This window comes from Centrocercus urophasianus, unplaced genomic scaffold (genome assembly GCF_019232065.1).
Source record: "Centrocercus urophasianus isolate 14NV4802_14NV808 unplaced genomic scaffold, USGS_Curo_1.0 seq_40, whole genome shotgun sequence".
Lineage (NCBI taxonomy): Eukaryota > Metazoa > Chordata > Aves > Galliformes > Phasianidae > Centrocercus > Centrocercus urophasianus.
In genome coordinates this window covers 4,717,904-4,734,939 of record NW_024884978.1, presented here as the reverse complement: position 1 = coordinate 4,734,939, position 17,036 = coordinate 4,717,904, and the positions used below count along the sequence as shown (strand labels likewise).

General features: G+C 50.0%; 1 protein-coding gene across 1 annotated transcript in view; it reads left to right on the top strand.

The window, feature by feature from the left end:
* Positions 1 to 17,036, top strand: part of CACNA1G (calcium voltage-gated channel subunit alpha1 G) — an 80,935-nt gene that overhangs the window by 56,298 nt on the left and 7,601 nt on the right. The window contains exons 27-35 of the mRNA XM_042832988.1: positions 3,882 to 4,033; positions 5,248 to 5,357; positions 6,165 to 6,298; positions 7,716 to 7,786; positions 8,059 to 8,137; positions 8,209 to 8,330; positions 9,228 to 9,539; positions 11,569 to 11,709; positions 16,817 to 17,012. Coding sequence (XP_042688922.1) covers positions 3,882 to 4,033; positions 5,248 to 5,357; positions 6,165 to 6,298; positions 7,716 to 7,786; positions 8,059 to 8,137; positions 8,209 to 8,330; positions 9,228 to 9,539; positions 11,569 to 11,709; positions 16,817 to 17,012 — 1,317 coding nt within the window. The remainder of the gene's footprint in view (positions 1 to 3,881; positions 4,034 to 5,247; positions 5,358 to 6,164; positions 6,299 to 7,715; positions 7,787 to 8,058; positions 8,138 to 8,208; positions 8,331 to 9,227; positions 9,540 to 11,568; positions 11,710 to 16,816; positions 17,013 to 17,036) is intronic.

Genomic DNA, 17,036 nt, shown 5'->3' with positions numbered 1-17,036 from the left:
GGGTGAGGGTTGGTCCTCCCATGGCTCAGGGGATGCTGCAGAGGGGAGCCTCAGACCCACACACATGGGTGGTTCCTGAGGGACTGCCTTCCTCTTGGTGTGAAGATAAGATGGAGTGCTGTGTGCTGGTGCTCACTGGGATGTTACAGTTTTATAGTTTTCCTTTTATTTTCTCATCAGTCTGCATTCTGTCACAACTGGAAACTTCACAGTGGAAATAATTTATTTTCTGTTTTGCTTTTTATTTCTTTTTTTTTTTTTTAATATAAATCCATTCAGTACAATAAAAGCCAAGTAAAATGCTCTGTATAAATAGAAAAAGCAAAAAGTTCCTTCAGTGCAAACTACTTTTTAACCTAATAATATTCCTGATACAGTTTGTAAATCCAGCTGCGTCACAGGCTCATTGCTCACGGCTTGCTGCTGTCCTCCAGATATACCCAGACCTGTGAAGGAGTTAATTCCCTTATTAGAGAAGAAGGGAAAAGCCAGAGGAGACTGTAATGAAATTGTCCCACTCTCGTGAATTCCAATTTCCTGTGCCCACACAGCTCTGGCTGCAAAGGCACTTTGGGGAAAGCAGCAATTTCTCTCTTGACAGGGTAATATTGGGATGCAGCCCTGCGCCAGCAGTGACACCAGCTGTCCTGTAGCCAGGGAGGGCCTGCAGTTATGGGGCTGTCATATCTGCACGGTGCCCCCAGGACAGTCCCCCAGGCCCTTCTGCATCCCACCTCCTGCAGCGGGGCACTGCGGGGTGGGGGGTGCAGCGGGTTCATCAGTAGCATTGCTTTAGGCAGTGGGCTGGGGGGAGAACTGAGGCCAGAGCACAGTGAGATGCTCGGATGTGCCAGGAAGGCTGCAGCATTCTGCTCCCAGCCATTGGCAGGCATTGCCTGTGCTCCTCATCCCATGTGGTGCTGCAGGGAGGAGCAGGGAAACCCTGCTTGGGAAACAGCCTGAGTGGAGGACTCGTAACAGTGATAAGCTGAAGGCTGGTGCTGCTGTGCCAGGCATCGACCCAACTGCTGCAGCCCTACAGAGCCTGTCTCTAGGGGGGGAGAAGCAGGTGGGCTCCCAGGACCACCATCTCCCTCTGCCGGATCACCTTCCTACCTGGGCTAGGAGGAAACTGCTCGGGACCTGCAGCCTGAGCTGCTTGTGTCCAGAGGAGCTCATCTCCAGCTGAGGCAGCTCCCTCGCCCCTGCTCCTGGCCTGCAGCCATGGTGAAGCAGCTTGATTTACATCCTGTTTACCAGCCTGATGTTTCGTAGTGGGCTTTTGCTGTATTTTCCCATTTTCTCTCATTCTGCCCATTCTTTCTTTTGTTCATTTGCTCTCCTTGTTTCTTTAACACCACGTGTGCCGGGAAGCCAGTTAACCTTTCAATGATAACCGAGACTAACCCAGAGCTCTTGTTGTTCTTGACACAGTGTATTGTAACAGTAAAGTAATGTGGTGTTGTGTTAGTTGTGAAGTTCACCACCTGGAGTTTAACAGATGTCTGTATTTCCCAAGATGTTGGTATTGTTTAGATCTTTACTGCAATAATTCCAAAGAACACTGTGCAGTAGGGGGCAGGGGCTTTGCACTGGGTAATTACGCACCAGTACCACCCGATGGGTGTGCAGAAACGCTCTGCTCCTATAGAAGTGGCACTCAGACGACAGCAGGAGCTCCCTGCCTCCCTAGGCACAGTGCTGTGTGTCGGGCAGCATGCTGTGGGTGTGCGGCTGGTTCATCACCAGGTGATCTCAGTGCTGCACTGATTTGCATGGCCAGCATGCAGAGCGCGGTGCGATGAGCGCTGGTCTGATTTATAAACAGGGTTGACAAATCCCCTCCCCGTGAAGTTAATGGTGAAGGGCAAAGTGTTTACCAACAGCGGTTTTCTAAGGCGGCACCCGGAGATGTTGGGCTGTGGAAACCCTGAGGATGTGCTGGGAAAGGCGAGGCAGAGCCTTGATGCTGCAGGGAGGGGGGAGGTAGACAGCAATTAGCAACCCTGCTTATAAGGTCACACAGCAGCTCATCCAGGTGCAGATCCCTGCGCAGGGGACGGTTTACAGCCTCTCTCTAAATCCTCTCTCTGTTCTAACGGTGCGGTGCTATTCTGTAGGATTTGGAATTACCTGTCAATCAAAGCTGAAAAAAAACATGAATTCCAGTGTGATTATTCATAAGTAAATCCACTGCAAGAAAAGGCAGAAACCCTGACATTTTTTCTTTGTGAATGTGAATTAGACATAAATGTAGAGAAGTGATCCAATTACGATGGTGTTTCTTACTGAGATGATAAGTTGGTTCATAAAAATAGGTCCTGTTCCTGACTTAATTGTATTCAAACATTTTAGTTAATTTGCTACTCATAACTTAGCATAATGTGATCGAGATATCTTGACTTTATGGAGATTTATGCAGATTCCAAGATATCTGACATAGGCTTATGAGTGAGTCAGCAGCTGCTGCTCTGCTTCTTTATAAGCACTCAGTAGGTGCAGTGTGGAAATTCGTCGTGCAGGCCTTTCCATCAACATTGTGCTTTAGCTCTCCAGCGCAGATCACCTCAAGCACCCAAGCGTTGCAGGGCAGAAAGGGAATGTTAACACTGCCTTCAATGTGACTGCGCTGAGGACATTCCAAACCCCTACAGAATAAAACCTCTCACTGGTTTGTCTCTCTGGTGCCCGGGCTGTAGGGGAAAAGCCTGTCTCTATGGAAAAACCAAAGCAACTCTGATTTTCAGGATCCTGTTGTGAAGCAGGGAGTGCACAAAGCCATGCAGCCTGTGGCTTTGATTGCAATGCCTCTGACTATTGACAAAGCGAATTCTATTTCCAGGCAAAACTTAATCTTCTAAAATTAGTCTTCCCCGAGGGCAGCTGAAGCCTGGCCTTCACAGCTCCGCTCTGCCCAACTTTCTGCTCGCTGTAATGCATCAGGCTGTACATGAGCAGAAAATATCAAGCCGTGTAATTCTTACAGCTCAACGATTTTTGTAACCGGTTGGTCATCTAATTAGTAGAGTAATATTACACTCTGACATATTCAAGACAGTCCTTTCCACTTCAGTCTGCATTATAATGCCTCCTTGAAAATGGTACTGAATGATATACTCAGCCTTGGCATTTCCTCATTAGAGATTAGGTGAGTAAATGAGTTTATCTGTGGGAACATTTGGGGTCTAAGAGCACGTGTCGTTCTGAGGCAGCCTGACCTGGGAATGAGTTGTACAGCGAAATCTGTGCCTCAGTAATCTGGTATGAAACAGAGAGCCGTTATTTCCTAACGGCTGAGGCTGACTGATCAGTTTCCCGTGGTATTTTTATGGACCGTTCTTCACGGCTCTGACAGCCCAAGTGTTGAATTTCGTTCTCTCTGCAGTTTACTGCGAAGAACATAATAGGACCAAATTACTTCTCTTTCAAAGCCCACTGCTAACTGAACGCCCTTTATTTCTAAGCCACTGGTGCTAAAATCTGTCCCTGGCATCTGACTGCTAATTGGGTTTTTGGATGCTTTGGGGACTTTCTAAGCTCAGCAGCAACAAAAATTGTCGGCTTAATTTAAACTTAATTGAAATTTCCCAATGGTGAGAACACTCCTCAGCACAATGATCCCAGCTCACCTCATCCCTGATGCCGTAAGGCTGAGTATAGCGCATGTCCCGCTGAAGGTGTTTAATGGATGTAAGCTGACAGGAGCCCTGCTGTGCATTAAAGGTGGTAACGTGGCAGCAGAGGGGGAGGGAGGGGAGGAAGACGACAGCATGTTGCTGTAATCAGTCTAGAGTTTGTCAGTGTGGGAGGTGAGGGTGCGTTGGCTGCATGGAGGCACAGAGGAGTGACTCGCCGTGCTCTCGGCTCTCCTCCCGCTGCAGAAGCACAGTGCAAGCCCTACTATTCGGATTACTCCCGCTTCCGCTTCCTGATCCACCAGATGTGCACCAGCCATTACCTGGATTTGTTCATCACCGGCGTCATCGGCCTCAACGTGATCACCATGGCCATGGAGCACTACCAGCAGCCCAAGGTCAGTGTGCTGCGGCTGGTGGGCGCGATGCAGGGCGCTTCTGCTCTTTGGTCTGGGGCCCTGCTCACCATGCCCTGGGCTGGAGGTGTCCATCCTGTCCCTGCCTTCAGGCCGTATCCATCCGTACGGATGGGGCCTGTTGCACCTCTGCCCTCTGGTTAGGTGCGAGGTGACTGCTCTGGCAGTTGGGCTGGGAGAGCATTTGTTTCGTTAGCTACAAAGGATCATTAGTATAACCCTCTGTTTGATTGAATGTTTGCACCAAAAAAAAAAGAAAAAAAAGGAGAAAAAGGGGAAAACAAATTGCATTTATGAAAGCTTTCTGCTTTGCAAAGTTTCTCCCAAAGTCCCATAGGGCTTAATTTTCACAGGCACTGGGTTCTATGCTGGTCCTTAAAATACATTTTAATGTATTAGTGTGCTCAGTTCTGGGTTTGGGTCATATTCTGGAAATAAAAACAGCCTGTCCTGGGCCATCAAGCCTCTTGTGCGTAAGAAGGAGATGGAAATAGGTGCTTTTGCCATATAACTTGTACTTATTTTTATTAGCTACTTTCAGAATGAATAAATACAGCACACAATAGGAGGAAATATTCTCTAAAACTACACAGGGTTTGAATACTTAATGTTTAAAAAAACAAAAACATTAAATACAGGGAAAAATATCCTCCAGCCTATCATAAAGGAGCCAAAAAGTGGAAAGGCACAAGCCCAGTTTATTTCTTCTGTTTGGGTCACCTTCAAACAGCCCCGACAGCTCCTGTGTGATTCAGTCAGTTGGTGATGAGCAATGCTTTTGGCTGCAGAGCCTGCGCTGGAATCTCGTGAGGGCGTTGCATCTCGCCGCCGCTCTGCAGCCATGATTTCTCTTGTATCATAACTGTGCTGGGCAGGTTTTTGTTTTTAATTTTCTTTAGGAAAATCACATCTTGTCTCTAAGCCTCTGGTATGCAGCATCTGCGTAATGACCCTGAGGTTGGTGTGCTGTGGGATGACAGCACAGGGGGCTGAACCATGGCCATAGGACCACTCTGGTCTGCTTGCAGATAATGAGAATGGGTTGATGGTTGGAGCAGATGATCTTGGTGGGACATTTGTCATCCTGCTGAGCCTTTTGTCCTGTTAGGGACTCAGCAGCTCTGCTGGAACATGGTGAAGGCAGGCTTGCTGGCACAGAGCTGGCACCTAACTTCTGTGCTCTGTCCTCACCACAGGTTCTCGACGAAGCCCTGAAGATTTGCAATTACATCTTCACCGTTATCTTTGTCCTGGAGTCTGTTTCCAAGCTCATTGCCTTCGGGTTCCGTCGCTTCTTCCAAGACAGGTAACACAGGCTGCAGCTTGGCTGCCTGGGGGCTGCAGGGCACAGCTGCCCAAGGTTGGGGTTTTAGAGCCCGGTGATCCTCCTGGTGTTAGCTGTGTAACACGAGGGAAAGCTTCTCGGTGTGGTGGTTGCAACTGGGCTGGGGTGGGGGCTGGAGAGAGGAGTGTGCATGAGGAGGTGTGTGACGTGCATCCATGTGGTGGGCAGACAAACAGACAGCAAGGCAGTGCTGGGCAGCAGATCTCCTCCTGACACCAGCAGCGTGCCTGCAGAACCAGGAGAGCTGGGTGAATGAGAACAGATTGTCCTGAGAGAGAAAATCTGCTCCTGAGCAGAAACCGAGGAGCGAAAGGACCTCTTTTCACACAGATGCTGAGCAGCGTACAGAATGACATCTTCCTCAGATTTCCCCTCTCGTAACCCCTCAGGGCTTGTTTTACGCCCAGGTCATGCTACAAGGACTGGCTGCTCCTCCCAGCAAGCCCACAGCGAGCCCCGTGTGCTGCAAAGCAGGGGCCATCAGCAGCTCCAGCATCGCCCCTCAGTTCCACAGCCTCTGGGTGCAGAACTGCTTTGTTTCTCACTCCCTTCAGCCAAGAGCGTCGTTGGCCATTGGCTGATTTTATAACAAGCTGTGTTAATTATAATGATTTCATAACGTAACTGCTTTTGTATAATACCCTAGAAAAATGCTCAGATTCATTTGAGTGTGAGAACCATTGAAATGCCTGGAATTCGTGTGAAACAAGCTGCCTCCTGTTGCCAGCTTCTTAGTAGATGTTAAACTTCATTTTGTGTTGTCTCCAGATGGAACCAATTAGATCTGGCAATTGTGCTGCTGTCTATCATGGGTATCACTTTGGAAGAGATTGAGGTGAATGCTTCGCTCCCAATTAACCCCACTATTATCCGAATCATGAGGGTTCTCAGGATTGCTCGAGGTGAGACAAATTAAGCAGAATTTGCTTGTATTGAGGTGCAGGGTCCCCTCCAGGAGAGAGTTAAGTGTTGGGAAACAGTGGCGGGGCACATCCTCATCACAGTGTGCATAGCTCTGGCATCAGCAGTCTGTAAACAAATAAGAGAACAATGGAGGAAAACAGTTGCGAGGAGCCAAAGAGCTGAGCCGACTGACCGTGTGCTTCTATCTTAAGGGAACTTGAAGCTGAAAGCTTAGAACTAAAAGACAAATAGCTGTGGTTGTAACTCCCAGAGATGTACCTGGGAAACCATGCCAGTCAAATGAAAGTCGTCTCTAACAGGGATTGCAGAACATCAGCCTGAGTGCATTGGCTTTAAAAGACAAGCATCTAATAAATTTAATTTCCCGTGAGACTTTACATCTCTCCACACTGTGACAAAACATGCCTTGTCACCATGCATCCATCTGTCCTTCCACACTGCAACAGCATGTACTGGGCTGGGAAGGCAGCTCCTTTAGGGCCAGAGCTTTCCCAGCAGAACTTCGTGGGTCCAAATGACAGAAATGCAAAACGTGAGTGCTCAGGCTCTAAATAAAGTACTGCCAGGCTCTCCTGAAGGGCACTGTTGTGCTCTGAGGCGTAATTGCTGTGATTGCAGCCCTCTTCTAAGCGAAGAGGGAACTGGGAAGAAATGAGATGCTGCTGTGTCTCAAGCGGTGGGGGAAAATGTGTTTTTCCTGTGCATTGGATCCCTTTCAGAATTAAAAATACATACACTTTCCAACTGGGTATGCAGCCTCCTGGAAGAGATGTGATTCACTGAGGTTCTGATTTACACATTTGCAAGTGGGCAGCCTATGGAAGTGGGAAAGTGGCCCCAGAGCTGGGAAACAGCTGCTCACAGCGCAGGGAAAGAAAGAGGGGGGAGAAGAGGGGTGCGGTGGTGAAGTGGGGGGAATGATGCTCTCTGTCATCTCTTTTGCTGGGTTTAAACCCACTGGGAACAAACCTGGTGTGCACAGTGCTGTGAGAGGCACCAAAGGGCACCCTCCTCCCGGCCAGAAGCTTTAAAGCAGAGTTGGAAGGGAAGCTGCCTTTTACTCTTAACCTCATTGTTTGGCTCACTTGCCGGAGCCAACACTGTGGCCCTGTGCTCCCGCTGGGTGCCAGAGTGCCATCCCAGGGAGAGGGGAGAGGAAGGCCGGGCAGAACGGCGGTGCTTCCCCAGCTCTCAGGATGGGTGATGCTGCAGGGCACAGGATTTCAGCAGTATCCAAGCAACCAGGAGCGGTGTCAAAGGGCAGGAGCTGTAGTGGCTAGCAGAGAACACTTGCCATCGTTTCACGTTTCTCCTCCTGCAACCCTGTGAGAGGGATGGGGTTTGCTGCCCCGTACCAATGCTGCTGTCACCATATCGTGCCTGTGTTTTCCGCAGTGCTGAAGCTGCTGAAGATGGCTGTAGGGATGAGGGCTCTGCTGGACACCGTGATGCAAGCGCTGCCCCAGGTAACCCCCTGCCTCAGCACCGCCTCCTCCGGCCCACGGCTGTGTTTGTTGCAGAGGAATGCTAATCATTTTATCTCTGCTGTCATTAGATAATCACATTTCCCTTCCGAAGCACAGTCTGAGATACAGTCCTCACATTGAGGTCATTTTCCCCCTGAAGCAATTTAAGTTTTGGATTAAAGAATACAGCAAGAAACAGGTCTGGAACAAAAAAATCAATGAATGTTCTTTTTTTGTGTTTTTTTTCCCCCCGTTTCTTTTTCTCTTTCCAGGTGGGGAATCTGGGTCTTCTCTTCATGTTGTTGTTTTTCATATTTGCAGCTCTTGGAGTGGAGCTCTTTGGCGACCTGGGTGAGTGCAGCCCTGCCCCGTGCCGGCTGGGCGCTGGTGAGCGGCGTCTCATTGCTGTGTTTGTCCTGCAGAGTGTGATGACACACACCCCTGTGAGGGGCTGGGCCGACACGCCACCTTCCGCAACTTCGGGATGGCCTTCCTCACCCTGTTCCGCGTCTCCACGGGGGACAACTGGAACGGGATAATGAAGGTGAGGGGCCCCCAAAACGTAGAATCACAGAATCGGTTGGGTTGGAAGAGCCCTTTATGGCCATCCGCCCCACCACCCCACCGACCGCATCCCTCAGTGCCACATCTCTGTGGTGCTCAGCAGCCCCGGGGCACGACCCCTCTTCTGTGCAGCTGTGCCACTGCATCCTTGCTATCTAGGAGAAGAAATTGTTCCAGATGCCCAACCTGAGCCCCCCGGCGCTCTGTGAGGCCGCTACCTCTTATCCTGCCAAATGACTGGTGGCATTGGTCCACGTGCCACAGCTAGCTGCTCCAACTGTGCCCTGTCTCCTCCTGCCCAGCACTGTGAGGTTGGCCTGGAGGTGGGCCAATGCTGCAGCCTTCTGCATGCTCCGTATATTCCTTTTTCTAGAGAGAACCGCATGAAAACAGGGGAAAAAATAAAGGGACGCCTCTCTGAAGTTATATGAATTCATTCCAGTTAGGCCTGTTGGTTTAGCTTTGTGTTTCCTTAAAAGCCCGCAGTTGCAATTGTTGGTGTTCCTTTGTTGTGGCTTCGTGGGTTTTTAAAATTCTATCTATTTATTTATTTATTCATTTACTTTCTGGGAAAACTCCTGTTTCTGGGAGTGAACCTCTCCTTGTGGGCAGCCGTAAAGCCGTGCCGTTGTGAAAGCTGCCTTGTGCTCACAGGGCCAGCTGGTCGCAGTGCATCGTCCCCCTGTGAACATGGGGAGTGGTGTCCGCAGGGCGGCTGGTGGACGGCAGTGCGCCCTGCTGTGCCTGGGAGCTGTGCACCGCGCTGCCGTGTTTGGTCTTTAGCGTTGCAGAATGGGCTTTGTGAATCGAGGCACTGGAACTGTGCTGGCAGCCCAGAGCCTCCTCACAGCCCTCAGTCTTATTCTCCTGTTTTCAGGACACCCTGCGAGACTGCGATCAGGAATCCACCTGCTACAACACCGTCATCTCGCCCATCTACTTCGTCTCCTTCGTGCTGACGGCCCAGTTTGTCCTGGTGAATGTGGTGATAGCCGTGCTCATGAAGCACCTGGAGGAGAGCAACAAGGAGGCTAAAGAGGAGGCAGAGCTCGAGGCAGAACTGGAGATGGAGATGAAGACCATCAGCCCTGGCCAGCACAGCCCCTCGGACATCTTCACGTGGATGGGCGGCGTTGGTGGCGAGAGGCCCGAGAGCCCCCATGGATGCCCCCATCCCCTGCAAATCAAGGTGGATTCTCAACTCTCGTTAGTTTACCCTATGGTGAGAAGCTTGGCTGGGGGGTGTGGAGGGGCTGCCTTGTGTTTCTGCTGGGGGAAGACGTGCACGAGGGGTAGTGAGGGAGCAGGGATGCCATGCTGCGAGGTTTGCGTTCCTCTCTGCTCTGTGGGGCACCCCAGGAGGAAGCACGGGGCAGGGCTGCAGCCCACCATGGTGCGCAGAGCTTTGCAGTTTGTTCTGGAGATGTGCCTGAGCTGCCCCGTCCAGAGCTAAACTCCAAATTAGCTCTAATGCAGAGTCTGGGCTCGGCCCTTTGTGAGAGCAAAATTACGAGCATAATAAGTTTGCTTTTCTAATGCCGGCCACGAACCGCAGCATAAAAGGGGAATGGAACTTGGCTAATCTTTGCTTAAGTATTAAATTTGTTTTATAGAATCTCAATTGAAAAGCCACCCCCATGATTGAGCTCATGAAAAAACGCTGTTAACAGTGGGATAATCCAGGGCTCAGCAGAGCTGGAGGCAGCGGGCAGCAGAGCAGGCTCCCAGCCCTGCGTCTGCATGGAGCTCAGCGTGAGGGATGGGGAGGTGAGGTCATGGCCCAGACGTGTCCCCTGGGAGGGAGCGGTGCTGGAATTATGCAAGAACGTTGCTCCAGCCCTTTTTTTAGTCTTAGCTGATGGCGGATCGGGTTAAACCCTACACAGAGCTCATTAGCTTTTATTACATCATGATTTCACAACAGCGTATCTTGACCTCTGCCTGGGTGGACTAATGAGTATTTTAATGCATGAAAAATTCATTTATGATCTTTAGTCCAAGAGTGAGAAGAGTAAATCTCTGCGTAAGCTTTGTTTCAGTTTCTAAGCTACCGGCAGTTTCTGGTTCCATTAGGAGCCACTGCTGTCAGAGATGGAGTCCAGAGCTGCTCCTTGGCACACAAAAAGGAGTTCAGGGCAATATGGGGAAATCCAGACTCATTATATTCTCGAGGAAGAAATAACATGCCCCAACTGCTGCTGTGCACGTTGAGTAGAGCGCTGGCAAACCATCCTCAGCTCTATTGCCGTGCAGCAGTCCTTGCACTGGCAGAAAGGGAAACTGCAGAGCAGCAGGAGAACTCGCTGAGGGTGCTGTCAGCCATTGAAGCTGTCCTTCTGAGTGTGGCTTATTCTGGTCAACATCTCTGGAGCATCTCTCTTGCTCTTTCACCCAAACAAAGCCTTCGTAAACCTCTGGGAGATTTCACTCCAATTATTTATTGTGCCAGCCAAACTCTTCAGGAAAAATCTGATGCCTGAGCACGGCAGCAGAGGAATGCAATTCCCAGGACGTGACCCTGCGAGGACTGTGGTCAGCATGCTCTTTTGCTTGCCTCGTCCCTGGGATTTTTGCACTGTGTGCTGACTGTAACGGCAGTCCTCATTGCGCTGTGCACACCAGGCATTCGTACATGGGAAGTTCAGCCCTCAGATTGCTGCCACGCTGCCTGTGAAAGCTGGGTCTGTGCCCTGTGATGCTCCCGCTGTCTGTGCTGAGGCAGAAGGTGGCCAGGACTGTGGGAGGCCTCAGCCCACTTGGTTTGGCGTGTGGCTGTGCAGGGCGTCAGCAGTTTTTGTGGGCAGGATGCTCAGTACCTCCTCGAGTCGGGTTATTTTAATCTGCGTCACTGAGGCGTTAAACAAGAGGTTCTCTTTGCTCAAAACGTGCTCTTGGGGCACACAGACCTCAGAGCAGGAGAGCAGAACCCTGCAGCTCCCATCCCAGCTCTGCGCTGCCCGCGGGGTCGGAGAAAAGCTGCCGCTGCTCACTGCGATATTACTGCACTGTTCTCTCTGCCGCACATTGCCCGTCCTGTTGTTTGTTACTGCTATTCTCCATTAATGTTTGTCTTTTTTCTTCTTTCCCTTCTATCCTGTTTTCTTTTTTTTCTCTCCCTTTTACTCGTTTGGGTTTTCCACACTGTCCTTTTTTTTCTCTCTGTCTCCGTCCCTCTCTTTGCTCGGCCCTTCCCTTCTGCATGCACACACCCCTCCTAGGAAAGGCACTTGTTTGATACCATATCCCTGCTGATCCAGGAGTCTCTGGAAGGAGAGCTGAAGCTGATGGACAACCTGTCAGGCTCTGTGTGCCATCACTATGCCCTCCCTGCTCCCGAGTATTACAACTCTGAGAACCAGGTTAATATTCCTTTCCTGCAAAGTCTCCATCCAAACTCAATTTCACTGAGACCTTTAATAGAGAGTCAGAGTTCTTTGCTTCGTGTAATGCAGTCACAGGGGTTTTGAAGGATCGTTCTGTGGGCGTTGAGGTAATATCTGATTTTATGAAGCGCAGTGCGAGAGGAGAATCACAAGCTTTGAGTTTCTGTCTCCAGTGCAGAGAGAAGCTTTTCATTGTACGTACTGCTCATGAGTGTTGTAAGGAGAATGCAGCACCCTCCGGTGGGGTTCTTGTGTTGGCTTCTTGCTCCCACCCGGAGCTGGGAGGACAGTGTGAGCTGATCCAGAGGAGAGCCTGAGCAGGGGGGGATCAGGAAGTGATCTCTGCATTTCACTCCTACTGACAGGAGTCAGTAAAATCCAGTTTTGAATGCTTTTCCTAAAGAGGCTTCTTGCAAGTGGGTCAGTGTGAATGAGATCCTCATCTCTGATCTGCGCTGAGCTCAGAGGCGAGGCAGCCCCTAATGATGTCCTCAGGCAGCAGTGTGCTCCAGCACTTTCTCGAATAGGAGCTGTAGTACTCGTTTAAAATTAGTTCATTTACTTAGAATAAAAACCCTTCTTTTCCAAGCACGCTATTCTCCTGAGCAAATATTTCCCCTCGCTCACAGCAGCAGCCATAACAGCAATTCAAACATGCCTTTTTCTGCATTTGGAATTGGGCAAATTCCTTATTTCTCCATTTCTTTCTGGCTCCAAATAGCAGGATTTTCCTTGCTAAATCGCTGTGCTTATTTACGAGCTCCCAACGCTCGAAATTATCCACCTTGGAGGTTCATTAGGGACAAGTGTTGGTAAGGAGCAGAGCTGCGTCCCTCGGAGCTGTGCTGGGTGGCTCAGGCTGGCAGGCAGGGCAGCGCGGCGCTCATCAGAGCTGCTTGGGAAGCTGCTGTCACAACTGTGCTCGCAGGAAGTGCTGCTGCAGCAAAAACAGGCTCCTGTTTGACGTTTTTATGTAATGAAAAAATATAGCGCTTTGCTTTGCAATGACTTTTCCTTTGAAAATTTAAGCTAGATTTGTATTTTTTTTTCTTGCTGCAATTAACAAACCTATAAATCATTTGGATATTTCCCACCAAATGTTTTGACTGCCTCAAACCCAATTCTGGGAGATGGGAGGCTGTTTTGTTTACCTTTTGGCTTTCCTGCTCGCAGCATTTGTCACGTTCTCAGGGCATTCAGGAACACGGAGCGGCACTGAAAGCAGCCTGGTGTGCACAGCTCCCTCCTGCCAACCCCAGTGCCCACTGCCATCCCCATTTGGGATCACCATCCCTGTGCTGCTGCTGTCCCAGTGCTGCCTCTTTGGGCCCCCGTGGGAAGTCAGGAGGAACTGCAGAGCGTCTCTCATGCGTTGCCCACGGGCATCCCATGGAGCTCTGGGGAGAGGCTTATTGCAGCCACTCACAGTTTGTTTATCACCAGCTTTATTTCAGCCCACCGATGTCAATTTCTTTGGAGCGAGAGAGTCCAGCCCTGGGATAACTCAAGAGCAGCCAATCTGGGCCTCTGTGCTTTCTGCTGGAAAGCACAGTGCTGTTGAAAGACTTCTCAAATATAGAGGGTAGGGGAAAGCAATGCTCAGGGATAGCTGGGAAACAGAAGGAATTTGCTGGGATGCCCATGACGGTGTGGGGGTGTCTGAGCTGCAGGCGACCCATGGCAGGAGGCACAGGGACTGCAAACAGACCCAGCACAGGGGTGTTCTCTCCCCAGAGCACAGCGAGGGCAGCCCCTGCACCCCTCACAGGACACTGCATGGAGGGCAGGGGGTGGCACAGCCTCTTGTGCCCGACCCTAATTGGGAGGGCGGATGGCACCCATAGGAAGGTAATGTTGCTTTTGCCACTTCACTTAGGCAGGAGGACACCAGCACGCAATGCTAGCATTAGTGTATGCCTTTAAACTCCCTCACAACTCCTTGGTAAGCATTTAAGTACAAATGTTCCACTTTTCTTGTCATTTCTTTGTTATATTCCGTTTCTTTAATGTTCTGTCCCTGGTAACAATGTGTATGATGTAGCTGCTCCCACCGCAGGGATATTGCTTTAGTGTTTAGAAGTGTTTAGATTATGATACTTTTTTCTCTGAAGATTTGTGTCCTGGTTTCTTATGCTTAATCATCTCTCCCTTCAGATCCCTCTAGCTGAGATGGAGGCTCTGTCTCTGACGTCAGATATTCTCTCTGAAAAGTCCTGGTCCTTAGCTCTGACGGATGACTCTTTTCCTGATGACACTAACACACTCTTACTTAATGCTCTGGAAAACAATGTACATACACTGGTCGCTGTACGTTCTGATGTTTGCAGGGTTTTAAATACTGCGTTCTCCTACACCTGCCTAATGGCATTCGTAGTCCCTGCCCGTGTGCCAGTAGCACCAGCCTTCCCCCGGGCAGGACAGTGTCCTTAATGCCATTAGGACGTGGGCTATTACCACTCTTGAGGTAATATGATGGCCACAGAGTTGGCTCCTCATGAGGAACAACCGTTTTTCTTTTTTTTTTTTCCCTTGGCGTCATCTGTAAAACAAAGTGTTTTCTGCAAGTAAAACAAATAGTCAAAAAAATGCATTGGAAAGCGTCAAGGTTGAAATTTCCTCTCCATGTGAAACCAATCAGTGATGCTGTGTGGAGGAGACGCCCACAAGCTGACGATGCCCATGTCCTCTGCAGAGGGATGGGCTGCAGCCCGTGGCCTTGTGAGAGGTCCTCATCTCAGCCAACAGCAGCACCGTGGGCTCAGTGCCTGATTGCAGCCAGTTTGTGTCGCAGATACCAGATGGGGATCTCTGAGATGCTGCTGCTTTGGTGGTAGCATCATCTCACTGAGAAAGAGAGAGAGCTGGGATCGCTCTGTGCCTTCCTGAATGAAACAACCAGTATTTTGAACCCTGCCTTAACCATCTCCTCTTTGAAACATGAGACATTTTTAGCTGTGTAGCAGTCCAGTGCTTTTCTCTGCTGTACAGCAGCTCCTCTTCCAACATTTTTGGGCCATTCTTGTTTTCCTTGTTGTTGTTCATGTAGCTGCCGTTGGATGTTTGTGTCGTCGATAATTTCTCTGCCATTCTAGCTGGTTGTCATCCTAATTAGTACTTCTTTGGGAAACGCCTCCAAAACCGTGACGATATTTCCCATCATGCTTCATGGCATCACGTGCAAAAGACTTTGTAAGTTGCCTTTGTGTGCGGCACTTTGTTTGGAGAAGCTGAGAGAAGCATTTGGTGAGGCTCAGCCAAACAGCTGGCAGCAGGAGGGTCTCGGGACGCAGCCTAGAGGTGCCTGTCCTCAACAGAAGGGGAGAAAAGGGCAGACTGAGCTGCTGTCAGTGCCAGCACACGTCCTGCTCAGAGCGTCTACCCCAAATCCTGCAAGCTTCTGTCAAAATGCTTTTCTTTTTTCGGTGTTTTTACACTTCCCTTCAGCACAGCTTTAGCTGAAAAACACCTCAGACACAATGTTTTGTTTGACTCCAAATAGATTTGGTTTGGGATTTTTTTTTTTTTTTTTCCTCTTTTTGGTTTGCAGAAGCTCCAGATTTGCCTTCCAGCCAAACCAAAACAACACATCTGTGAAAAGTGCCAGGGAACAGAGAGTCACGCGCTGCCGGAGCTGCGCTCAGAGGGTCGTTTTTCAGCCATTCCCAGTGGTTGTGGTGCAGCTGAGCTGTGAGGTTGGCCCCGGGAGGAGCAGAGGAGGCAGGCAGTCACTCTGTACATACAGGTTGTCTTTGGACAGGAGCTTGAATCCAAATTCTCCAGTTCAAACAAAACAGTCTTGAATTGGACGCCTCTGCTTGTAGGCCATCTTTTTTGCTTTAAGTGAAATGATATGAAAGGTAAATACTGCTCTTATGGGGAGGGCAGGAGGAGGAGTGGAGAGGGCTCACAGCCATCAGCTGCAGCAGCGCAGGGCTGTGCTCTGCCCAGGTCGGGTCCCATGGGATGCATTGCACAGCTTCCCCAGGGCTGAACGTGAAGCTGCAGTGATGCAGATCTCTGTCCATCAACTTGATTTTTCTTTTCTTCTTCTTCCCTTCTTTTTTTCCTTTTTTTTTTTTTTCCTTTTTTTTTGTAAAATTCATTTAATCTCGTTATATGTTCTTATGCAAATGAAACGGTGCAGTGAAATTTCATTTTTACGACTAGGGGAGAAAATCAGAAAAAATCAGGCCTGAGTTTTTCCAGTAGTGCTCGGCAATGCGTTGTATTAACTGCAATGTCACATCTGATTTCTGTGGTTTTCAAAGGAAACCTTTTAAGGATGAGATAATTATTCTGTTAGGACTGCACAGGGCAGCTGGCTGAGCTTCCATTTTTCCTTACTGTCACACATGAGAATGGATGGAGATGTATTTCCTTATGAAATCACGCCCAAATTGTAGCCCATTCGATATTGCATCTGGTGCTGCCTACTCCAGCAGACTCTGGCTATAAAAACTCCGCAGTCAACACGTGCACAATAACCTCTGCTGCTCTCAGATCCCTTCTAATTTGAGGATGGCTTTAGCCCCAAAGCAGTAGGTTTACATTTCCCTTTCAATAAAACGGGTTTAGTTATTCAGTGTGTGAGAAGACAACCGATGAGATGGTGCTGGCAGCCAGAATAGAGGACGTTCTCTGCAAACTGCTTCTGGTGAGGTTTTGCCTTGTTGATTTTTTTTTTCGCTAGGAGAGGAAACTGCTCGCCTTTGTAAAAGCCTGGCTTTCTGATGAGGGCACACAGAGGAGAGGCAGCCTTATGGTTATTGCAGAAGATGAAAGTCATGCAAAGCATGTGACTGCTGCCGGCCTTGAGGCATGATGCCTTCTTCACACCCCCGAAATAGTCATGGTTTACTCCTGCGGTGTCGCTTCCTCTGTTTCTGTGGTCCATTCCGTGTGGCAGTTTACCGACGGTGCGAAGGAGGGGTTTAGCTTCCCAGTAGCTCCATTTGTGCCACCCGTGCATCCCGGCCATGTGCATGCCCATCGTGCCACATGGTTGCAATGGCTGTCGCTCGCGTCTCTGGGCGCTGCTCTGACGGCGCGGCCTTGCTGCTCCCTCACTGCCTCTCTCCCGTAGGCCGAGCTGCGCTGCAGGGACGCCGCGCTGACGCCGTCCCCCTGCCAGGACCTGCTGAGCGTCAGGAAGCCGTCGGTGGGCCGCACGCACTCCCTGCCCAACGACAGCTACATGTTCCACGCGGCCCAGCCGCGCTGCCGGCCCAGCATCACCTCCCTGCGCCACGGCAGCCCGGCGCAGCGCAAAGCGCACTCAGGTATGGCTGCGCCTCCCGCGGCCG